At 56.9% G+C, this 24,377-nt stretch overlaps 5 protein-coding genes across 5 annotated transcripts in view; 1 reads left to right on the forward strand and 4 right to left on the reverse strand.

The window, feature by feature from the left end:
* VOLCADRAFT_93033 (uncharacterized protein) overlaps positions 1–2,344 on the reverse strand; it is a gene marked incomplete at both ends in the record, with an annotated part of 3,983 nt that extends 1,639 nt beyond the window's left edge. Inside the window, 5 exons of the mRNA XM_002952387.1 lie at positions 20–292; positions 869–903; positions 1,523–1,601; positions 2,011–2,127; positions 2,189–2,344. Of these exons, the coding sequence (XP_002952433.1) occupies positions 20–292; positions 869–903; positions 1,523–1,601; positions 2,011–2,127; positions 2,189–2,344 (660 nt within the window). The remainder of the gene's footprint in view (positions 1–19; positions 293–868; positions 904–1,522; positions 1,602–2,010; positions 2,128–2,188) is intronic.
* Positions 2,345–2,702: 358 nt separating this feature from the next.
* On the forward strand, positions 2,703–6,854 carry VOLCADRAFT_81828 (uncharacterized protein; the record flags this gene model as incomplete). The annotated part of the gene is made up of 11 exons (XM_002952314.1): positions 2,703–2,793; positions 2,931–3,198; positions 3,570–3,667; positions 3,920–4,032; positions 4,579–4,734; positions 5,017–5,133; positions 5,351–5,482; positions 5,711–5,835; positions 5,930–5,934; positions 6,063–6,275; positions 6,700–6,854. Exons 2-11 carry the CDS (start codon positions 3,023–3,025, stop codon positions 6,852–6,854), a joined length of 1,290 nt encoding a protein of 429 aa, XP_002952360.1. The 5' UTR covers positions 2,703–2,793; positions 2,931–3,022.
* A 1,481-nt stretch (positions 6,855–8,335) lies between these two features.
* VOLCADRAFT_93035 (uncharacterized protein) lies at positions 8,336–10,362 on the reverse strand (the record flags this gene model as incomplete). The annotated part of the gene is made up of 3 exons (XM_002952388.1): positions 8,336–8,727; positions 9,237–9,798; positions 10,192–10,362. 3 exons carry the CDS (start codon positions 10,360–10,362, stop codon positions 8,336–8,338), a joined length of 1,125 nt encoding a protein of 374 aa, XP_002952434.1.
* Positions 10,363–18,369: 8,007 nt separating this feature from the next.
* Positions 18,370–19,950, reverse strand: VOLCADRAFT_93036 (uncharacterized protein; the record flags this gene model as incomplete). Its single annotated transcript, XM_002952389.1, has 3 exons — positions 18,370–18,706; positions 18,882–19,240; positions 19,855–19,950. 3 exons carry the CDS (start codon positions 19,948–19,950, stop codon positions 18,370–18,372), a joined length of 792 nt encoding a protein of 263 aa, XP_002952435.1.
* Positions 19,951–22,777: 2,827 nt separating this feature from the next.
* VOLCADRAFT_93037 (uncharacterized protein) overlaps positions 22,778–24,377 on the reverse strand; it is a gene marked incomplete at both ends in the record, with an annotated part of 4,883 nt that continues 3,283 nt past the window's right edge. The window contains 3 exons of the mRNA XM_002952390.1: positions 22,778–23,091; positions 23,351–23,445; positions 23,906–24,177. Of these exons, the coding sequence (XP_002952436.1) occupies positions 22,778–23,091; positions 23,351–23,445; positions 23,906–24,177 (681 nt within the window). The remainder of the gene's footprint in view (positions 23,092–23,350; positions 23,446–23,905; positions 24,178–24,377) is intronic.

The following is a 24,377-nucleotide window of genomic DNA, read 5'->3' on the forward strand; positions in this document are numbered from 1 at the left end:
CCCCGCTCCCCCCCCTCACATTCTGTATCCTCGCGCGCTCCTTGGGGTCATCCGGCTTGTGGTCGTTGGTGAGCACCTGTGCCGTACCCGCGTGGCTGAGCACACACCTGGAGTCCCCCACCCCCGCCACCCACAGCTTGTCCCCCCGCACCAGAGCCACCGTGGCAGTGGCCCCGGCCAGGTGCGCCCAAGAGCACCCCAGCGCCCGGTTGTCCAGCTCGAAGAACGCCTCCCGGAGGCCCTCCGACACGTCCCCCCGCTGGTAGGCGGCACTGGAGCGAACAGCATCAACCTGCCCGGATGGGTGTGTGTGGGGGTGTGTGTGTTGTGTGTGTGGGGGGGGGGATGAAGAGTAGCATTATGTAGAAGAAAAAACAACTGCAACCGGCACGTCCAAAGCTGCAAAGTGCTGAAGGAGTCCAAAGCCGCATAACGCAACTGCTCTGTATACTTTACTACCGACATTATTGGCCGTGTCATCATATGTACAGAAGAGTCATCCTCAGCGCGTTGATGTCCCCGGCGTTGCGACGAAGGGTGTTGCTGCGCAAGACGTGTACTGCCGTAGTAACCTCGTACAAAGGCATGGTGTACATCGATCATCTCTGGCTTAAATCTGCCACGACGGTGTGCCGGGCCCACCGTGGAGGGTTGCGCCCATCGCCCCACTGCGGCTCCGGTGCCGGCCCTCCCCCATTCATCCGCAGTTCCCATCACACACATCCCCCTCCCTCCCTACGGCACAGCAGCAGCAGCAGCAGCAGCCACACAGCTGCCAATCCATACCTACAGACCACTCCGTCGCTTCGTTTGTCTGTACGTCTTCCATTCCTTCTTCCCACGTCAACCCCCATACACATGTACCCACCACGTTCATGGCGCACAAATCCGCCACCTGACGACCTGCAGCCCAACAGTGGGGCGGGGTGGGGTGGGGCCCAGGGCGGTGTGAGGTTAAGGGCGGTGTAGAGGGTTGCGTGGTGGACAGGTGGGGGGGATTGTGAGCTGTGGTCGATCCCCAGACGAACCCAGCCGGCACCGCCTCTACTGCTGACCGGTCTCCCCCTTCCCCACCAGGGGCGGGGAACAGCTGTGTGTCCGGGCAGCTTCTAACTCAGCTTTTCCGGCGCTCTCTCCGCCTCTGCCGCCAATACTGCCACACACGTGACCACAGGACCCACAGGGGGATGGGAGCTGGAGCTGCCATCATCTGTACGCGGTGCGCATCTGCTGCTGCTGCAGCTGCTCTCTGCAGCTCTCTGGCTCTTCGGAACTGACAGCGAAAAACTCCACTGTCCCGCTGCTGCTGCTGTTGCCGCTGCTGCTGCTGCTGCACTTTGCTTGTGCGGGCTTGCTGCCCCACTGCCTGGTGCGCCTGGCGACATATTTCGCTCCCTCGCCGCGACTTTCTCCCCGCCGTTTACTCCCAGCAGGTAGCTGCGGCAGAGGTTGCTTGGTGCAGGTTCCTTACCCCGCTCCCCCTCCCCCGCGGCCCCATGCCTGTCCGTCCCGCTCCCCGTACCGCCGTGGCCATCAAAGACGCCAAAGAGCGCCGTCCCCGTTGTGGGATCGAGCTCCAGCTCCACTGCATGTGCGTCCTCCTGAGGAGGAATTAGTACGAGGAGCGGGATCCAGAGTGTGAAGTTACATGTCGGTATGGTGCGTTGTAGTGCGCTAACGGAGGGATAAGACTGGTTGCGCGGGGATACGGTGCCCACCGACAGTTTGGGTCCCGGTTACAGAATTAAACCAGAGAGCCACCGTTTTTTAAGAAAGCATTAGAAGACATTCCAGTCCTGGTGCCAGCGGCGACGCGACTGCGTGCAAACGCGCCTGATGGTGGTCTCGAAACGGTGGCCCGGGTCCATGACATGACTACACCGCAAGTCGACCCAAAATCTTAGGTGCCCAAATATCGAGCAGTGAACTAACCCCCAGGGAACATCAGACAATGTGGAAGCTTTCATGTCGGACGCAACGGGCGCTGCGTCAGCGCCATGAGTAACGCACCATGCCCGTCCGGTGGCCCTGAGTACAAGCGAGTCCATACGACAAGTGTTCGTTGCCCCCTTCGCTTGAATGCTGCGGCCATGACGGGAAGACCTTGAGCCCCGAGGAAACCGGGAGCTTTGCAGCAGGCCAGGGACAGGTTTCATGAAGACGTCTAGGCATCCTAGATCTTCCTCACCACCGTATGATCCTCTCCAGGAACGATGTGTATAATGGCAGACCTCAACCCGCCAACGCGACCAGCGATGAGGGGTCCTTCCGGTAAGGAGAAAGCTTCACTTTTTTCGCTGATTTCAGAAAAGTTGGAGGGAGGTCCAATACCTGCTTGTGCCATGCTACCGAGCCGGCGACGTTTGGCAGCCGCTCTGTCGCCCGGAGCCGGCGGAGAAGCGGCCTTCGTCTCGTAACAATACGATATACTTCCGGTTAATCTCCCCCACCCACTTGGGAAGTAATTTCGTATTTTATTGCGTGCTCCAGGTTGCTCGGGATGTCCTGTGATATGAGACTCGAATATGTGTTCCCCGTTGAATACCAGTGGCTGTCCAATGTTTTGAGACGTATGAGTACTATCCTGGATTTATAATTCGAAAGGAGTGCAATTTTTGGATGCAGTGTTCCCAAGGGAAGGAATTAGTTGTACTATACATGTATTCATAAATTCCAGCCCAAACCAAGGCCTTCCTCCGCGGTTACGAGGAAGTTATGTATTTATATAAGGACATATCATGCACCGCATTTAGACAACACAGACATGTCCAAAAGGCTGTGACTGTTGACAAGGTCAGCTGCGAAATAACCGCTAATGCGCCTACTGTTGCACGAAATACATCCGGCTAGCATCGCATTTGCTAGAGGATTGTCAGCGAAACTTAACGCCTCAGTAAGCGCCGCCAACAGTTACAGGACTGCGCTTGCAGGGACACACCGACTTACTATTTTTACATCTGGATACGGGTCCTTACGTGTCAACTTCAACACCCGCTCAACTACGATCCTCGTTGCAAAAGCCATGGAGTCCTCAGCGGTTGTACCGGCAACCACCATCGACGCCGCACCTACGGCGCCCTCAACGTCCGCACGCGAAGTCCCAGCGCTGGACAGGGAATCGTTCAGACAAGTATTAAACGTCACCGCGCTCCGGGTTCCAAATCGAAAATGCTCCGAAATGATGAAGGCATTTCGCGGGTAAGATGGCTGCAGTACAAACGGCTACCGGCTCAGCTGCGGAGTTGTAACGGTGTCAGCGTGTCACCTTCGCTCAAAGTCTAACTGTCAATTTCCACAAGCCCCCACGCCAGCGCCACCAACGAACTGCAATATCTGCTGGAGCCAACGTCGCAGTGAAAAGCAAAGCAATATTTACAAGCTCTGCGCCGGTAAAAGCCGGAGGGCCCTGGGCGGGAATTAATCAAGCCCACACCGCAGCCAGCATGCAGCACCCTACATGTCACCGTGCTGGTAGCACGAGCAGGTTCTGCCTTGTAGCGAACACTCTTCCTGCATGGATCGCCTTCGGCATGTGTGTACAACGGACGTTGTGCAACCGTGCACGGCAGGTTTACGCTGGACCGTCCTCGCCTGCGCTGCATCGTCCAAAATGGTGACAGCTCCGAAACTAAACTGCTGCTACTGGATGAGAACATAAAACTGGAAGGTGATGGGTGTTTGGAACCGTTGCGGCGTTGAGGAGTTCAGGATTGGGGTTTTACGGACCTGTTGTATCGCCAGCTTGCTTGGTTGGCGTCTGTTTGTCTGTCTGTCAGCTGTATGTCTTCCCTTCCCTGGCCTTACAGACACCCCGTTTCGTCCAGCCCACCCAATTCAACCCACGACCTCTCCTCACCTCCCGTTACCCCTCTTCCTCCCCCCCCCAACACACACACCGCGCTCCACCCGCCAAATGCAGATCTGCCCCCCGAGCTGCTGAACCGCATGCAGGCCGAGGGGGTGACACTCGCAACCACCAACCACCCTGTCGTACTGGACTACTCGATGCTGTCCACAGATGCCGTCCTGAAGGTACCTACCGAAGGGGCGTGTTGACATTCGTTTTTGAAGTGCACGTGTGTGCGGTCAGGCATGGCTGGTGTTGTCGTGCAGTGTGGTGGTGACTGCGAGAAATATGACGTCGGGGGAACAGAAGAGCGCTTTGTGACACAGAGGAATACAAACGCCAACACGGGCTGTGTGTGTGGGGGGGGGGGAAAGGAGAGGGCTTGAAGGAGCATCCGCAGCTGGGGAGGGAGGGGAGGGGAGGGAACGCATCAAGGGGGGCTCGAAGGTGTCGGGTTTGTCGATGGGCTGTCCGTCCGCTGCCCGTACAGCTCCCGTCCACACGTCGCGTTGACTGCTTGCGGCTGACCCACATCATCTGCCGAAGTGCGGAGTCCCGCCCGACCCTGGCAGCTGCTCGCATCGCAGACTTCCGCGCACCCTTCCTCCCTCCCTCTCGCCGGCCCCTCGGGTCCCCCCCTCCCGCCCTCCTTCATGTCCCCTTACGGCGCCATGTCCCGCACCGCACCCGCGCCCGCCTTCCCCACCTCCCTCCCGCCCGCCCGGCTCCAGCGGCTACTACCGGCCGGAGTGGATGCGCCCAGCTCCTTTGAGACCATTGGCCACATCGCCCACCTGAACTTGAGGGACGAGCAGCTGCCGTACCGCCACCTCATAGGCACCGTACTTTTGGACAAGAACCCGCACTTGAAAACGGTGGTCAACAAGGTGCGGGTGGGGACGGCGGGGCGAGGTCGCCTGCATACATTTACGAACTGGCGACATACATACGCATGCCGGTCCACTACCGCCCCCATTACATGTACCCAAGCAATCCTGGTCCCCCATCGCTTTCTTCCCCTACCGCCCCGACCTCCCTTTTCCTCACTGGCCGCCAACCCCCGGGTTGCCACTCTCTCCCGCACTCCTTGATTGCTTCCCAGCCCTCCTCGCCCACCTCTTCCCCCTTCCTCTCCTCCTCTTCCTCCCCCCACCCCCCCACCCAATCAGTTGGGTTCCATTGAGAACCAGTACCGGGTGTTTGAGATGGAGGTGATAGCGGGGGAGAAGAAACTGGAGACGGAGGTCACCCAACACGGGGCCAGATTCAGGCTGGACTTCTCGCAGGTGGGTCCGTAGGGGGGTAGGGGGGCTGGGGGAGGGATCCGCATCGTCATATACGCTGTACGCCGTATGCCGTACCCCAGTCGTCTAATGCCCTCATATCAGTCATCCTCGCACCGAATGAGAAACCCCTCCAGCTCCTCTAACATTAACCCCCTCCCCTCCCCAACACCACACCACGCCACACAACACAACAACATAACAAATATACCATATCCAGGTATACTGGAACTCCCGTCTGGAGTCGGAGCACTTGCGGCTGGTGTCCTCCTTCCAGCAAGGGCAGGTGCTGGTCGACATGATGGCGGGCATAGGGCCCTTTGCGATACCGGCGGCGCAAAAGGGGCTCACGGTGAGGGGCTCTTTTCAACCTCATGCACAAGAAAGTGTTTCCTAAAAGGTCATACACATAAGAGGGGTCGGTTGGTAAGCAAGGCTTGATAGAATCGTTATAGATTGATGATCCTCATCCCCCATCCCCTTGGCTGTTCACCCGCTTAGTGGGTCCCGGCTCGGGCCAGTTTCAGATACGCTCTGCCCTCTTCAAATTGGTTACCCCAACCCCTTTTCACCGGCGCAGGTTTACGCCAACGACCTGAATCCCCGCAGCGCCCACTACCTGGCCGTCAACGCCCGTCTCAACCGCCTGGGCCCCTCCGGACTCCACGTCTTCAACATGGATGGCCGCGCCTTCCTGCGCCTCCTGTGCGACTGGCCCGGCACAGCAGCCGCACAGCTGCGACGCGCACGCATGCAACAACAACAACAACAACAACAACAAGAAAAGCAACAGGAAAAGCAACTGTCCGCAGCAGCTGGGGACGCAGTGGCGGCACTGGCGCCCGATGGTGGCGGCGGCGCCGTCGCCGCCGTTGCCAACCCTGCGAAGCGGCTGAAGACGTCACGCGCACGGCAAACACCATCGGCGTCAGCAGCGGACTTGGGGTCGCTCCCGGATGTTCCCGAGTGCTTTGCTCCACCCGCTGGTGGTGTCGTGTTCGACCACTTGGTTATGAACCTGCCCGCCTCCGCCATTGAGTTCCTTGACGCCCTCAGTGGCGCCTTCGACCCCGCCACCTGGTCGGAGAGGTCCCTGCCCTGGGTGCACTGCTACACATTTAAAAGGGCTGCGGAGACGGAGGCGGGTGGGTAGCCCGGTGGGTGTGCGAGCTCGGGGGAGACGTTTCACACTTTCACGTTGCAGGGAATGTATGTATGTATGTATGTACGTATGTATGTATGTATGTACGTATGTATGTATGTATGTATGTATGTATGTATGTATGTACGTATGTATGTATGTATTCCTGCGAGTGCTGTATTAAAAGGTTAAATACAGGAATTGCCTGTCTTGCATACACGACGCGTCCCCCTAGCACTGCGGAAAAGGAAATGTGAAGCCGCAGCAGCCGTCATGGTGCGCAATGTGCTAACGTCGGGGAGGGAGTGTGGGGTGGCCGGGTGGCGGAAAGGGAGAAGGATTTTGGTTCGGGGTCTGCATCCCGGCGGGCTCTCTGAGCCCGCTCCTCCTTTCACGTCCCTCTACCCAACGCCCATCCACACCCGCAGACATCCTGGCCAAGGCCGAGCACTACCTGGGCGGACCACTGGAACCGGGATCTTGCTCCGTACACACCGTACGGGACGTAGCACCCAACAAGCTCATGCTGTGCCTCAGCTTCCGTGTCCCTAGGGATGTGGCGTTCCTGGGTCGCGCTGCATGAGGGCGCCCGCGACAAGGACTCACGGGGGGCATCACACTCCGGGCCTGGGTGTGGCGTTCGTCTGCGGATGGCGCTCTCTCTCGCGCGCGCGCGAACACACGCACTCATGCACACACACCTGCGTTGGGCTGTGTTAGACTACGGCTATTGTCGTGAAGGGCAGGCGCTCGTTTGCGTTAGGCGGGTACAGGTTGGTGAGCGTTTTTGAGGATGAGTGCATATAGGGGCTAGAGGGGCGCATGTGTGTACAGCCCCCGACGTATTCTTTGTAATAGTGCAGCGAGTGGAGGAGGAGGTGGAGGGCAGGGCCGGGGCTTTGGACTCGAAGTTGAGATGGAGTGGGTCTTAAGATTATTGGGGAGCGTTTGTTTGATGCATCTGGATTGGGGTGTGTAGCACCGGGATGTTGCCTCGGTTGTGTGAGTGACTGTGTAGTGTTGGTGTGACCTTGCGGGCAATGACAAAATTGCCGGAGAGGTGGAGGACGGGTGTATATACACCGCGATTATTATTCGCTGATGGGAAAGCTCGCTCGCGTTTGGCTGAGTCCCCTCCATGTGACTTCCATCCTGCTGGTCGCTGTGTGCATATCGCTGTCGGATAGGGGGTTTCCTTTCCTTGGGAAGAACGGATTGCTGCGCAGGTAGCATCTTTGGATGCTACCTGGGACTGTCCGAGGTGTGGTGGGAGAGTTGCCTTGGTGCGTTTAGGGGCTTTTCCTTGATATGCGGTGTATGGGTGCGGCAGGGAGGCAGCTCCGGTGACCCGGTCCACTCCATGGTGGATGTGGACGAGTCTGGCTGTTCAAGGCGGTTGGAGCTGGGCAGCTTAACAGCGCAATGGAAGGGACAGCGCAATTTCCGGGAAGGTTACGCTACACCACAGTAGCTCACAGGAGCTCACCCCTGCATGCTTTGCACCCAAGCCATTCTGGCTCCTCATGAACCGCATCACGTCTCATTTCAGGAGGGCTGTATCCCCATTATGTTGTCGTATTACCTTAGTCAGATTCAGTTTAGGGAACCGTACGCCTGCGTTTTAACAATCACCTGCAACAGCCATCCACACTATGTGCAACCCAAAACGCAATCCACCAGAGGAACCTAATTCCATAATCCGCCACAAACGAAATCGAAAAAAGTAAAAAAAATATACAATGGCCACTGCCGCCGACTACAGCACCTGACAGTTCCTACTCCCAGCTCAGCGCGGTGTCCATCACGTGAGACCACGGTGTTGACAAAGCACTGACCAACCTTGTGAGATATCCGCATCAGCCTCCGTGGCTTAGAGCGAATCTGGAACTATCTATTCCAGAACAACAATTGGGAGGACTGCAACATTTCAAATTTAAATCTCTCGTCACCCATCGTACCTTGTGGCCTAATACATTCTCGTCCCGTGTAGTTCTCTAGCCGGCGCGGCACATGGAGGCGTTGCCCCGATGACAAGCCACCCGAGGTGATGGCACAGAGGTGCCTCTAACAAATGACACATCCGGGTTCCTCATGCCTCCGTGGCGGCAGCGCCAGCAGCAGCTGCTGCTGCTCATGCATGTCGCGTACCAGAGCCGCATGAGCGCGCTGCCAGCGCGTATCCACCACCTGAAGCTCATTACGCAGCCCACCCACTTGCTGCTGTGCCGCGGCCAGTTCCGCCTGCAGCCTGCCCAGAGTAAATGCCACCCAGGCCACACCGCCGAGCATCAGAGAGAAGAACCCGAACACCAGCTTCAACACAAGGCGGTCAAAGGCACGGGTGCGCTCGAGCAGCAGCTGGAAGGCCTTGAGCTCGGAGTTGGTCTTAGACTTGGTTGATGCCGACGGAGTCGTGGAAAAGGGCGCGGGCGACGGTACCGGTGTGGGCTGGGTAGCTGAAGTGAACGTCGACGTGCCGTAATAGGTTTGAAAGTTGCCAGCAGCAGTAGGTGCAGCCGCAGGTGCAGCAGCAGGTGCAGCCGCAGGTGCAGCAGCAGGTGCAGCAGCAGGTGCAGCAGCCCGAGCAGCCGGAGCCCAGAACGGCCCACTGAGGCATGTGGGAGGGGGGATGCAGCGGGATCGGATGCAGCGAGATCAGCGGTGTACTGCAATACCTAGAAAAATAATTGTATTGTAAAGTATTCATTGTGTCGGGACTGTGTGTACTCAACGTCAGCGATCAGAAACGTCTTCCTGACGGACCTTACTTCGAGCTTACCATCCGTCGACGCCGTTACCGAGCCCACTGCACAACACAGATCAAATGGCGCTGTGCGGCATTACGCTAGTTAGATGTTGTTGCTACAACGCGTTTCGTACCGTGGCTGTCTGCGTTCAGTGACGTCATCCTCCCCCGCCGCCGCCGTCCTCCTGGATGCGGTGGGACCCCCCCCCGGGGGCGTACTATCTGGCGACGGGGGCCGCTTCGTTGCGGTGCGCCGACGCGCCAGAAGATGCTGCCGCTCTGACGTCACGCCCGCGCCGCGACGGCGCGCGAAGTCTGGCCACCGAGCTGCCAGCTGGGGAGCCGCCGCCGGCTTAGCCGCCAGCCCCCGCGTGGCGGACGGCTCCGCCGGATCCACAATCCCAGCCGTCGCAGCTACAGGGGCTCCAGGAGCGGCACTTGTGGTGTTTGCCGGAGCGGTGGTGGCGCCGGCGGCAGCAGCCGAGGTTTGCGCTGGCGGATCACGGCCGGCAGTTGGAGCTCTAGTGGTAGGATGTGAAGGCTTATCGCTCGACAGTGCCGCTGGTGGCGGCACTCCACTGCCGTCGGGGCCGCCGCCGCCACCGGCGCTGCAGCTGGCAGAGGCCGCACACCCGGCGTCGCCACTACTATTATTATTATCATCGTCATCGCTCTCCTCATCGCTAGTTCCGCGTTGCTCGCTGCCCTCTGTCTCTTCGCCGTCCTCCGGGTCGGGTCGCTGGGGGGTAGATACTGGTATGGTGGCTTTGATCATGGCCTCCTGCACGAACATGCCGAACATCGAGAACATGGCGCGTTGCTAATTACGGTCGCTTCTTAAATTGCGTCATACACCGTATAAAAACAATTGGTTTCCTTGGCGCCGAGATGTGTTATCACAAAGTGGAGACGGTTGCCAAGCATTTGGAAAAGTGGGGGAGGCGTTTGGATGACAACTACAAAGTAGGAAAATCCAGGCCGCGAAAGAAGCCCCAACACAGCACATCGGATTGGCAAAAGGGTGGCACGCACATATACTAATCATGCCTTCCTTGCTAGAACGATTTAGGCGTTGCTGCCGTAGGCGTTGCTGCCGATCAACCAGCGCAGACCTGCACTCTGCCAGTTCCTTTATTTAAGGGATTCTATAATCAGTAACTGGCGAACCTCTTACCCAGGAAGGTGGGGCCTCCACAAGCGAAAAGTCCTCCAACAGCACCTCATCCCAGGCAGCACCCTGTCCTTCAGGACCTTCGGGTGCAGCCGCTGCGCCGCGACCGCTGGGTTCCTCACACAGGATGCCCGAGAGCGGATCGTGCGTTCGCGGGTGCCTCGTAGAATACATGGAAATCTAACGCCAAACAATAATTCAGAAGCTTGTAATATTTCCACCAAAAGGTATTTAGCAATTGAAAATCATCGAACGCTATATGGCATTTGTTAAAAGTAACTGCTGTATTTTTCTTTCAGCTTTCAGCTACGCCACTTGGGACACACTTTCGACCATGTTGGACGCATCAACATAACACCAACCGATAAAGATGTTTATTGTATATGTGGAACGCCATGGAAGTCTAAGGCTTGAAATACAACTTCCTCTTTCCTGTCAATCCGGTGATTCGGCCTAAAGTGACCCATGGTTCGGTTCACCCTCGCAGGCCGTTAAAATCTTTTTGTCTACCAAGCCTTTCCAGTTCCTTTTCGTTGTTTCCTGGCCTTCCGGTTTAAACCTTCAGCTCTGACATTCAGAGCTTCTAGCTATACTGGAGTTTCTAGAGAGTTCTTGGCAACCGGCTAACTTTTACCGGCCAACTGGGATTGCACACGAGCTTCATAGATGCGTAAACCGGGATAGCCCTTAGTTCGGGGCGCGAGACAGGAGAGTCCTTAGTTCGGGGCGCGAGACAGGAGAGTCCTTGGTGCGGGGCGTGAGAAGGGAGAGCTCCAACACTTGCGTACGCCAATTTTTGTGCAGTCCTAAGACGGGTGATCAGCCCGACGGCTAGGAGAGCGCGATGGGTGCGGACTCGTCGTACGGCATGGGAACCCCTGGCCCACCCCACGGGTTCTTCAGTGGGTTCAAATCCCACAGTGATCGATGTATCACTGCCATGCTGAAGTTCTTTCCTTGCTGACGTCACACAATGGCCTTGCGTAAATGTCCTGAGGACATGCTCAGGACATTTCTTTCCATGACTTCAGGAATGAATTTGTCTCACTTGTGTACCAGGTTTTTGCTCCATTTTAAGATGTCGGCCTTCAATCTTTCAGGATTGGATCCATCTTTCCTTGCTCGTACGCCTGCATGTTTTGCTCAGCCTTTCAGGTGCTCACACCTTCCAGAGATACTGTCAAACCCTAATCTTAGACGATATAGTTCTAAGCTTGTTTATTGAGGCTCTAAGCTAGGTTGTGTTAAAACCAGTATTTGCGCGACGACATGGTCTGATACGCAAACCGTCGGCGCTGTCGACTGTCGACTCATTTTTTGATGAGCTAGGCCAACTACATGACTACTACGCCGAGCTCAGCCGCGCGAGGCTGCGACAACAGTGAAGGCACACTTGTAATCGGGTTTCCACATCATCATGGCTCGCCCTATGCAAGAGCTGACAGACCGGTCTCCGTCGTGTGGTCCTGCATCGGCAAGACATGCTCAGCGCACCATTGAAGTTCGCGACCGTCGTGCCCTGAACGACTAGCTTTGGATCATGCGGGCGCTGCTGCCAGCACCTCTTCCGGTGGGTTGGAGCCCAGACTGAAAAACCTTATAAATGGGATACCGGTCTGTACCGTGTCGTACCGCATCACAACAAGTTGTGCCCTATGTGTCCGTCTGTTTTGGTGCCTCGCGGCCGTGGACACTCTACAGTCATGTTTGGCTGGCGGCTGGTAGAAATAACAGCAGCATCAGCAGCAACAGATGTATCAGCGCAGTGTAGCAAAGCCTCTAGGAATGCAGCGACAAAACAAAATCAGTGCTGCCGGCTGTCAGCCTGACGTGACTGTTCTGTTGCGCGTGGTGCCTTGTGTGCTGGGACTGATGCAATTGGTGTAGCGCGGGATTGGTACTTGGATCTTGTTGTGACGAATGCATTCACATGCGTGCTTCATAGAAGCTGAACCTATCTGCATTATTAAGCACGGCTTTCTTTCTCTCATACCGTGCCCTAACAACCTGTACTGCCCCCCTTCCACCACCATCTTGTTGGTCGTTGATGTGGACTGGCGAGGTCGCTGCCGTGCCAAGCATTATCACGGAAGCCATCGTTGCAGCTATCAAGGACACATCCATGTGAGTATACGACTACGGGGTTTGGTCGGGGGAAGATCGGCCTGGCAGCTAGGCGGTGAGTATAGTCGGGAGATGATGGATGGCTTGTGATGGCTGGGTCGATGGCTCGGTGCCTCTGCGGCTCGGCGCATTTTTAAGGCTACTACCACGCGTGCACGGCGTCAGTTTCAAGTTTATCAGGCGCACACGACGTCGGCTTTGAGGCTTCATGTTGTTGTAGCGCGTTAGAGCGTTACAGAGCTCATCGCAAAGCGATTAAGGCACGACTTGATAAAGACTGATCTACGAACCGTCTACGAATATCTGGGGAGTTTATAAGTGTTTCCTAATTAGGAACGACACGCACTTGAGATTCCTACAGACACATCGGTTTGAGCAACCGATGTAGATCTGAAGAGACATCGTACAATAGAAGTTGTCGCGGCCTCCTAGGAAACGAGTATTGATGCTCGGAGGAAGCCTGGGATGGATATCTTTCGATATACCAGTAAGCGAGATTCTAGAGGCATAAGTTTCTAATGCCCCTTACTCAGAACAGAGCCCAGACCTTGACGGAGCGAATCCGTCCTGTAACCTGTCGGCTCTCGCCGCTATTACGTGCTAACACTGCAAGGCGTAGACGGCTTCGGTTTCGACGCACGCATACGAGTATATGATTACGGGATATGGTCGTGTAGTAGCTGGTACACAGTACGGCTCTACAAATACGCGCGTAGCGCGACCACCAGCATCTCGAGAGGCCTTTTCAGCGGCCAGCTACTACAGGTCGGGAGAAATTCGGTTGCCCGGCTAGGCGGTGAGTAGTCTCGGGGGAAGGGGGGTGGCTCGGGGGTTGGGTTGATGGCTCGGCGGCTCGGCGGCTCGGCACGTTGGCGGCTTGGCGGTTTGGCAGCTTGGCGGCTCGGCGGCTTGATGGCTCGGTGGTCTGGCTGCTTGGAAGTGTTGTCCTCGGCTGCAAGGGTGGGCATTAAATGGGTTGGAGAAGAGGATGGTATCAAATGGTATCATTCGTACACAACACATCAGTATCTCTACATCTTCATGTAGCCATATGCATCCAGGCATTCGAGGCCCGCAGGCGCATGCTGCGTCGGCTTCGAGGCCACGAGGCGCGCACGACGTCGGTTTCGAGGCCACCATCGTCACCCATGTATGGACGTTGCCATGCATGTGAATGGGCTGCATGTGGATATACGTGATAGACATATGGGGTTACCTGTCTTGCCTATAGAGGTGAGTTAAGAGGGGGGCCGGGAAGAGGAGCTGGACCACCAATAAGGGCGTGAAAAGGGAGAGTCCTTGGTGCAGGGCGTGAGACGGGAGAGCCCCAACACTTGCGTACTAACACCCGAGGGTGATCAGCCCGACGGCTAGGAGAGCGTGAGAGGTGCGTACTCCTCGTAGGGCATGGGACGCTCCCGGTCCACCCCACGGGGGCTTCAGTGGGTTCAAATCCCGCATTGATCGAGGTATGTGAGTTCGTACTGCCTCTGCCATGCTGCCTGGGTCGAAGCTTCTTCCTTGCTGACTTCACACAATCGCCCTGCGCAAACGTCTTGACCTTCTGGACTAATTGGGCTATCTGGATCCCTAAGCTTGCTAACCTGGGCGGTTATCATCAGGAATTCGAGGTAGGAAAATAACGACACTCGGGTGTACTGCTGTCGCGTCATTGTATGGCCTTGGCGTTTAGGTGCGGCTTAACAACCGTCACAGGTGACGTTGCGTGTGATGCGTTGCATCACACGTTTACGATTATGCATATCGCATTTCACATTTACCTTCAACCTGTTCTGTGTATGTGTCTACGTTGCAGGATCGTGGAAGTGCATACCCCGTACCTGTAAAAACCGCCTAATACGCATCGAGGGCAGAAGAGCTCCCTTCCTAATCGCCTGTACGCACCATCCCACCACTCCAGACACAGCAAGTGATAAAGCTAACGACCAAAGGGAACGGTAGAGTTGCGACGGGACCACATACGTTCCAGCATCTTCGCCAGACGTTCAGGATTCCACTTCATATAACGCCCTTCATATGCGCGAAGCGTGGGAAATCCGTTTCAGACCTTCCAGCGGATCAGTCCAGCGGATCAGTCCAGCGAGAGGTGCTCCTCAGGAACTTTTTGCTGGTGAAGGCGATTGGTTCTCCGTTCTTCAGTAGGGCTGCACCCGTACCGTGCAAGGACGCGTGAAACAGAGGTCACTTAGAACGTGAAAGGTCATGTCCGGGTACCGGGTTAGCAGTACATCGTCGGCCAACGCGTTTTTCACCATCTCAAATGCCTGTACCCGTTTAGGTGTCCAGTCTTCCGTCCGGAACGTGATCATGTAACATATCTCTGTGGGGAGCCGAAAGTGTGAAGCGTACGCTTTAACGAGGTTTCGGAAACAGCTCGTAAGCCCCAAGAACTGCCGTAACTCGGATGTATTCTTTGGCAACGGCCACTCACGGACAGTCTTCGCCTTCTTAGGATCCATGCGAACTCCGTCGGCACTAACGATGTGACCGAGGTACTCAATCTGAGTTTGCGCCCAGTGGCACTTTGACGACTTGGCATGTAACCGTGTTCCCGTTTTAGCACTTCGAACAGGGTTTCAAGGTGTTTTAAGTGCTCTTCACGACTTCGGGAGTACACCAGGATTTCATCCAGGTAAACCACGACAAGCCTGCCGAGAAGGGGCTGGAATATTCGGTTCATCACCACTTGGAACGTGGCTGGGGCATTTGTTAGCCCGAACGGCAGGACAACGTACTCATAGTCTCCTAGAGGTGTGCGAAACGCAGCGTGTCAAAACACATCCTCATCCCGAATCTTAATTTGGTGGTATCCCTGTTGTAAGTCTCGATGGAGGAGTAGGTGATCAAGCTATCCACCAAGTCATCTACCCGCGGCAACGGATATCGGTTTTTAACCGTTTGTGTATTCAGCCCTCGACAATCCACCACCACCACCATGCGTAACGTTCAATCCTTCTTTCCCACGAAGAGGATCGGAGCTGCCCCCGGGGATGCACTAGGGCGAATCACCCCCTTTTACATTAACTCGGTTACTTGACGTTTCACCTCCTCCAGCTCAGTCTGTAAGCGACCCGGTTAGGCCGGTCGAGGCCGTTGAGGAGTCGTCGCTCAGGTTAATGTGTAAACGGCCGATTCGTCGGGTGAATCGCGTTAGTAGGTCCATACGATGACAGGCGCACCGTCAGGGCTGTCGAAGGTCCCGTACTGCAGCAGCGAAATGCCCGGCGAACGAGCCCGAAGCGTTTACAGGCTAATGTACCCCAAAGGGTGACGCCAAGGGCTGCACGGCGGGCCTCGGGTCTCGATACCACTTGTAGTGGTATCACCCCTTGGCGGCTCCAGAGTTGAGATTTAGGCGATCAGAGATGCCACTCTAAGAAGAATAGACGTAGTTGTATTAGGAGTGGAATAATACATAAATGGCTGAGAGATAGTGTAAAAACAGGTTAGCCGCAGGCTGCCTTAAATAGGACGTAGTCCTGCTCCGCTGAGCGGAATGGTTATCAAACCGGCCGAGCGTCAATCAGTGACGGGGCGAAGTCCCTTCGTCAATCACGACCGCTGAACCCTAGTCCGTTATTTTGGGTAACAGAGTCCTTCTCGCACGTGACACTTCGCATGTCACTCGTGCGTTACCACAACAACGTTGTGATATGCCGGAGCACCTCCTTCCTGCCCGCTTGCTCAGCAGCCATCCAATTCTAGGTTGCCATGTGGATTCCTGGTTGCTTCCCGTCTGGCGGATACACGTCTTTGTGGACGTCTAGACCCGTATGCGTCCAACCGCTCATCAACCGATCCTTGAGCTCCGATACCACACCTTCCGGTAGTGGTTATACATTAGCCATTCCATTCGTTCATCTGCCTCACGTAGCCCTTGCGGGGCCTCTTTCCATACGTCGTGCCCCAGAAAACTCGGAAAACGGAGGACTAGTGACCCCCATCCGTCCCCTTCGGAGTTGGAGAGGTCTCTACGATTTCTCTCGCAGTCGCGTCATACGACTGTGGCATCGACAAAACACGTGCGTACGGCAGACCCAAGCTGTGAGCGGACACGGTTCCAAAACCTCGCAATCTGCTTGAAAACGTGGTAGCGTAAAGGTGGGCGTGAAAATTCAGTGAACAGGAGGCGGTGCGCTGGTCTGGCAGCTCCCCTGGTCTGTGCCGCATGAACGATACCTGAAAGCTGCACCACTCCATCCCTCAGACAATCCTCGAAGGGCCCCTCCGCAAGGTTACTCGCATCAGTCAGCCTCCTGAGCTCGTCCAAGACTTCAGCCAACATAAGCGGGCCCCAAGATTGACAACCGTGCAGGATTCCTCGTACCCGTACGTATTGCTCGTACCTGCGTATCAAAACACCTCTCAAACATCTCGCAACCTGTTCTCAGGTTGATTGGCAATCCGCAGTTTGTTCCTTTTCCTACATTTCCTTTTGGAGTGGAGTCTCCGGGCGCGCTGTTTCATGTTCGTGTCCCGGCTGTAGATTTGAGAGCTGCGCCCCGAGTGGGCGTCGTTAGTTTAGGGTAGGCGTTTTTGGTGCGGACCGTTCTCGGAGCAGGTTGATGCGCCAGCCCCCTCCTCTAGGCCCCTTCTATCACCCCTTTCCTTTCCTTCGTGGCGATTTTCTTTTCTGCCGCAACTGTCTCCCTCCTCTCGTGAACCGGTGTTCTGTTGTCCCCAGATCAACATAATGCGTTGTGGATGAACTGACCCGAATCTTTGGTCACTAGCGAGGGAAACACATGTTTTTACTTAGCGTATAGTGGATCGTAACCTATGCTCCGCGTACGACGGTTGCGCAATACACGGCTTGTCACGTCTTGCCGACACCGACAGCGACCCACAGTGAAACGAATCCCCCTACAAACTACATCTATCGCTACATACATCCGTACATACGTGTGCACAGTTACAATCTCGTCCGCCACATTGCGACCCTCCCGCACACACACGAGCGAGCCGACTGATCAGTCCTGAGCAAGACGCCGCCACAGCGGCCGCCCCGCCCCATCCCACCCCGCCCCCAACAGAGATGTTCAGATGTGGGAGCCGCCGTTGCTGAGCAGCGACAAACAAACGTTTCAATCAACGCCACCCACTACGTCGTCTGATGACTACATAGGTCTGCACGGCGCTCGGTGTTACCCATCAATCTGCGCGACACTCCCCTGGACTGATGACTACTGAAGAACTTATATACTGACGTATGCCGCGGACGGCTCCAAAACCGCACCATCTGGCTGCGGGAGGGATGCACCGTCGACCAGATGGTTTCGTACCTCACATTGTAGGATCCTAGGAAATCAGTTCTGCAAATCAGTGGCCGCATTCCGACCATCACGACGGAACACCGGCCGTCCGCCGGCGCCAATCCGAGGCGTCTTCTCCATTACAACCATTCTTGACCAACTAACCAACCGAATGTACGGAATGTGACGCATCCCTCATCTCAAACACGGCCGCGGCGGCGTCACTATTATTATTACTATTTCCTCAAGCAGCCGCCCGCCGGCGGCCCCCGAACTGTTACCCTCCGCAGCCAAGAGTACAGCAGCGGCAGCAGCAGCGATCACCGCCACCACTGCTCGGGCAAGTGAGGGCTGAACAAACACCGGCAGCCAAAACAATTAACTAAGCTCTAAACTAGGTATCCATTATAGAACAGGACCGTACCGTACTGTACTGTGCCGTACCACGCCTTACAGCACAAAGACAGAACCCAATATCCACTTCTCCCATCACTTGCACTGCACAGGGCCCCGCCCCTCCCCACTCCCGCCTCTCCCACCCCACCCACCCACACCCCTCGGGAAAACCCCCCGAGGAGGAGCCATTTACACATCGGGCTGGAGGTCGCCATACAAGCCACGCCGCCGCGCCGGCGAGTACGATCAGTCAAACTCGTCAGAGGCCGCCAAAGCCCCAGTCAGTTCAGTTCGTCAAACTCAGGATCTAGTTCATGGAGTCAAACCTCCAATTGATCAGTAAAAAAAAGTTAATAAATTTCTAAAGTTTCTCACGAAATCCAAATTTTCAGCAAATGGTGCACCCATCTCGGCGCGCAGCTGGCGTCGGCAGCTCCCCGGTCCGCAGTTCGCGCAACTGCGAGACCAACACGCACTGCTCCCTGGCCTCCGACAGATCCGAGCCAAGTGACGTCAGCTGCTCACGGGCAGTACGGAGCTCGGCCTTCAGGCGGCTGATGGTGAAGGCAGCCCACAGGGCCCCCGCCACCACCAGCAGGGATGCCGCAGACAGCGCCACTACGGCACGCCGCGCCGCCGCCGCCGCGGCAGCGGAGGCGGATACCGGTCGCCGAAGGCGCGCAGGCTGCGTGGCGGTTGCGTTGGTGTTCCCGCCGTGCGGGTACCTGGCGGGGCCGCAGAGAGACCAAGGGGTTTGGCCCCGCGCGGAGAGTCCAGGGTCCAGGCTTTGTACGGTGCCCTTTATATAAAAGCGTGTTGCCATTCAGATCGAGGAGCACGGTACGTCGCATGCGTGTGCGTGTGCGTGTGTATATATGTACGTACGTGTGTCTCACCAACCTGGAGCTCTTGGCTGTCGCGGTGTTTGCGGTTGTGTGTACGGGCTGCGATGGAGGAGGAGCGGGTACCGGGACCGTCGCCATCATGGCGGGGTCGACCTTTGCTGAGGAGCCGTCGCCATCAGGGCTGCGGGCGGCGCCGCCGCCGCCGCCGCCTCCCGCCGGCGTAACGGGTCCAGCGGCTGGCGAACGGGGCGGCGACGGCAGTGCCTGTGAAGCCGAGGTCTGTCTGGACCCTCCGGCCAGGGGACCTCGTGACGTGACAGCGGAAGTGAAGGCGGCGGCGCTGATGACGGCCTTAGTCAGCCCGTGGAGTTGTGGTGCTGATGAGGGTCCGCTCGCTCCGAAAACAAAGTTCTGCTGGTGGCAAGGAGTAGGGGTGCAAAGGTGTTGGCTAGGACGGGGCGAAACCCAGACGCGAATGCGTGGAAAGGCGCGAGGAAAGGCGCGAGATGTGAGTGTTGGGGGAAGAGATGGACGCGGGAAAGCATGGCAGAAACAGACGGCGGAATGGGAGGTTGGGCGGGATGGGGGGATTGAAGGGGAATTGATTTGGTCGGGAAAGGGGAAAGGGGAAAGGGAAAAGCATGTGTGGCGGGTTTTCCGGCGGCGGAAGCAAAGACAGCTAGACATGGCCCCCCCCTAATGAGCCGCGAGGCGGGCAGATGTGGAGGGAGCGAATCCCCCGTGAGGTCGTGGGAGAGGTCGTAGTCGTCCGCGCTGAAGGCGCCACCGTGCAAATGTGCTAATACCCGCTTACGACGGGGTGCAGGGGACCTAGAGAGCCCCAGACGCGGTATCTTAAGCTTGTTTCCCAAATCGCCAATCGTTAATAGCTAAATGGGTTATTTTTCCAGGAATACAGCCAAACGATATCTCTTTCACACATTATCTGTTTGCTGCAGATCGCAGACAAGAAGGCGTTTGGGACACGGCAGAAAGGTTCAGAAAGTGATATTGCGGAGAGAGCTTACAGCAGGCGGCGTCTCCACCACCGCAAAGCCTTCCAGCAGGTCTTCGGGATCGGGTGCGACAGCCGCGGCGTCTTCGGTAGTCGCGTTGGTCGCCATAGCAAGCCTCAGCAAATAGGTCCTCTAACCGAGCCGCGATAACAAGGCAAAACTAATATGCCTTATGAGGTAGATTAGAAGTGTGTCCGCTGTGAGGAGTGCAGAGCGCAACACGGCCAAGGTGAAAGAAAGCTAAGACGCAATCCAAAACCCTCAGAAGGGCGGCGACATGCTGCTGCGTTCACCAGCTAAGAGAATATCAGGACAAACATTGCACTTTGAGGCTGACTGATTCGTGGGAGGGAGACGCGCTCTGAGTGCGGCTGCTTTCCAAAGTACGGCCCACGGGTCCGAACCTCCCTTAGGTGCAATTTGAAGTAGAAAATGCGCACAGTTAAGGAAGATGTTAACCAGGAGGTCATGAAGGATCCGCACCACAATAATGTTGCACAGGTCGCATATATAGTCCGAGATCATGGCTTGGAAATTACATGGTTTCGGAGGAGTATCTCAGGGCGCGAATCCGGAGGGCGCATAGGAAAACCCAAATAGATCTGAACTCCACTTGATTGCTTTAATGCATCAAGCCTTAATCATCGGGTGTTTCTGATGAAGCAGCTGGCTGCGTTTATTGCGGCTTGGTAGGGTGACCGGCCGTTGGTGGCCGGTAGTGGCTTGCCGTGCATGTAACATGCGTGAAGGAGGATGGTAGCGCGCAATCTGCAGCATAGGAGGCGCCGGCCTGTATGCGCAAGTGGAAGTGCTACCCACGGGTGCCGGGACTTGCGTCCCAGCACGGAAGTGGAGGCGCTATAAGTGCAGCATCGCGCGGGGCGGCATCTGTGCTAGGATACAGAGCCTGCCCAAGCTGTGAACACCAAAACGCGTCTGTCCTGTTTCCTGCACGATGTAGCAAGCCGCCGTGCGAGGTCAGGTCACATCCAGGCCACGTTCCTATTCAGGCATGCAACTGGATCCTTAGGAGCTGCTGCGCCAGGCGGAGGAAGTAGCCAACATGGGCTAAGTAGTAAGATTGAGATCGGGATACGAACACGGGGGTTTAAGGAAGGATTGGGAACAGAAGAGTATGAGAACAGCGACTGGGTGAGGAGCCACCGCACGAGTGCCACTGCTACACAAGGCATATTGTTTTGACGGGGGGCCGAACTGGGTTTCTCTTGTCCGGCGCTTGGCGGTCATAGGACTTATCGACAGACGTGACCAAGACAGCCCCTGCAAATCCGGCGTGTATTCGAGCGTCCCACTGTGTGTTCACATTTTGGATGGATGTGTACGAACGCTGTATTCGGGTCAGGGATCGTCAAAACTTTGTCTCCGGAGCGATGGACGAGCAACGTGTAATGGGCACCTCTCGGCGTCACAGTGTGCAGATTTACATTCCGGGGGCGCTGCAGCGGATGAAAACCGTTGGAAGGGCTTGCCGTTTCATGGGCGCCTCGAACGCCTTTCCAAATTAGCGAGCCAACAAGTAAGTAGCAGTAGTAAAAAACAGCTGCCAAGGTTTGCATCTGTCACAGGACAAGAGCTCGGACCCCACCGCCGCGCGGCGTCAACTGATCCGGCCGCTTCTAAAGATTTCCTAGCTAGGCCGCTTCGACGATAAAACCTGAAAACCTGAAAACCTGCAGGCGACGACAGACCCCCATCATGAAATTATCCGGTACCAAACAAACGGGAGGTCCTGGCCGGATAAGGCAAGACTATTCTGGCAACGACCATTTCGTCAAGCCCGACATCGCTGCCCCCGTCGCGGCCCCCATTTTAGATACATCTTTCCCGCTCCTTCTCGCTTAGAAATCTCCTAGGTCGTTAACAAAGGAGCCTTCTATCAAAGTAAAAGCATACAGAAGTACGCAATTAAAATGTACAAAAGCTGATATCTCCTTGCGCAGTGCTCTTTGCAGCTATTGGCCGTCCTATTGGCCAACAGACGTAAGAAGGGAAAGCCGTCTTCCGAACGCACACTGGTGCGCCCTTGCCTCCTCGCAGGCACACAATCAATACACGCCGACTCCTCAAGAAGTCAGCCCAGGCGCAAAGCCATTTATAAAATACAAGGTCAATACAATTGCAGAGGAAACCAAGGCCAAAGCCACCATACTCTACACTTCCTGAGCGTGGAGTGCTTCACTTACACCGTACACACACATAGACACACATAGACATACAGACGCGCAGACACATGGACACAGCTGGGACACCTCCTACAACACCTAGCATACACAAACAAACAAACATACATACATACCTGATTGATATGCCGTACAACGCAAGACCACAAATACGCCACAGGAACATGCGAACCAACTTCGACCACCGCCACCACAAGTACTCGTACTCAAAACACAACACTCGCCGGCCAACCTGCCGGCTGCATAGATAGGCTGCCCGCCCGCGGGCCCACTCGCCTTATAAGTAAGATCAGATAAGACCTCCTCCGCGTCTGGATGGCGTCCACGACCCAATGCCCCCGAAAGCCGCACCGAGAGATGCCAAACAGACCACCCCACCCGCGCCACCGCCACCTTCATCTCCCGATTTCTCCCTCCACCTGAGGGCCCTACAACACCCCTCAGGTGGCCGCCCTCAGTCAGCCCACCCACTCAAACCCCCCGTGGGGGGGGGGGCAGGGGCGGGCGGGAAACCCCCCCAGCCCAACCCCCCGACCACCCGCTTGGGGTCGACTGAGACCAAATTCCCTAGGACGCCCCTACAGCTCCCTCAGCTCCCATCAGCCTCCGAATAACCCTTCGCCGTTCCCAGTTGCACTTCCCGGCCCCAAGTCGCTCCCACAGCAAGATTCATAGCTGAAAGATCTACATCGAAAGTACGACATCCCAACGAGCGCTCTCCTTCAAACTCTCCTTCAAAATCCTCCGACGCTGCCGCCACCGCCGCCACCACCGTTACCGCCACCGCTGGATCCCGCCCCCTGCCCTGCTGGCGGCGGCGGCGGCGGCGGCGCCAGCCACCACCGTGCCGCCGCATAGCTCCGTCGAGGCCTCGCCACCCGCCAGTCCTTCACCGCCGCCACCACTGCCGCACTGCAGCCCTCCACGTACAGCCGCCGCAGCTCCCTCAGGTTCCGGAGCGGCGCCACTCCCCCCCCCGATATCCCTCCGCAGTGCTCCACACTCAGTCGCTGGAGCGCGGGACAGCTGGCTGCTACAGCCTGCATGCCTGAGGGAATGCATGCATGTACGGCACCACCGTACGGCACCACCGTACGGCACCACCATATCACGACATAACCATCCTGTCCCGTGTATAATGAAGAGCCGTCTAAGCGTGTTTGTGTATGTATGTATGTATGTGTGTAGAGGGAAGCAGTGATATGGTGGTGGCGGTACTGGACAGATACTCACCACCAGCCGGTCAACCCCAGCTACGCTCGGCCCCATTCCCCCCCCCACACACACACCGGCAGCTGGCCACTCACCCGCGTCTCGCACCAGGGGGCAGTGCTCCAGTGCCAGAGACATCAGCGTCGGGGCCCCGTTGCGAAGTAATCCACACAGACCGCGATCCGTGAGCCTGCAGGGCAGCAGAGGGCGGGGTAGGGGTAGGGGTAGGGGTAGGGGTAGGGGTAGGGGTAGGGGTAGGGGTAGGGGTAGGGGTAGGGGTAGGGGTAGGGGTAGGGGTAGGGGTAGGGGCCAGACAGCTTTCAGGGGTCGGTGTGGTGGTGGTGGTAGTTCTGGGCCGGTTGTGCGGTGAGCTTGCTGTGGTCTTGTCTACCAGTAAGCAGCCCCCCAATAAACTAGTGCCAAACAGACTTCCCCGCTCCCCTCCGCCCCCTCCGCACATTCCCCTGTGGGGGCCCCAACACCCGCGTGTGCACACACAGCGAACCACATGCACACAACCCTAAGCCCTAAAACCCCGGACCATCTTCCCGATTAGCGCCGACCCACCTGCGCCCCATACAACCCAGCCCCAACCCCCCATACATACGCACATACATACCACATACATACACACATACACACATACACACCTGTCCATGAAGGACAGGTTCAGAAGCTGCAGCTGCACCATGAGAGGGGCCAGGGCCGCCACCCCCACATCGCCCACCAGCTCCCCACAGCCGCTGATGTTGAGCCGCAGCAGACGTCCCCCACCACCACCCCCTCCTCCCCCCCCGCCTCCGCAGCAGCGGCCCAGCAGTGCCAGGCCCCAATCAGTCAGTCCCGCACAACCCGATAAATCTAGATCCACGAGGTTTCGGAGGCTACGGAGGCCGTACAGGAAGTTGCACAGCGTGAAGCCCTGTGTGTATGGGTCGGGTGGGTGGGCGGGTCGGCGGGTTCTTGTTGTTGTTGTGGCCCCGTGGAGGGGGGAGGGGGGGGCGGGCAGTTGGATATTGGGCGGGAGAGAGAGACCATACTTGGGGGTGTGTGTGATAGTTGGGGTAGTGAGAACTACAAACAACCCCGAGGGGTATTCCCGAGGGGGGGGGGAGGGGGGCC

The sequence above is a fragment of the Volvox carteri genome, assembly GCF_000143455.1.
Source record: "Volvox carteri f. nagariensis unplaced genomic scaffold VOLCAscaffold_29, whole genome shotgun sequence".
In the NCBI taxonomy this organism is placed as follows: domain Eukaryota; kingdom Viridiplantae; phylum Chlorophyta; class Chlorophyceae; order Chlamydomonadales; family Volvocaceae; genus Volvox; species Volvox carteri.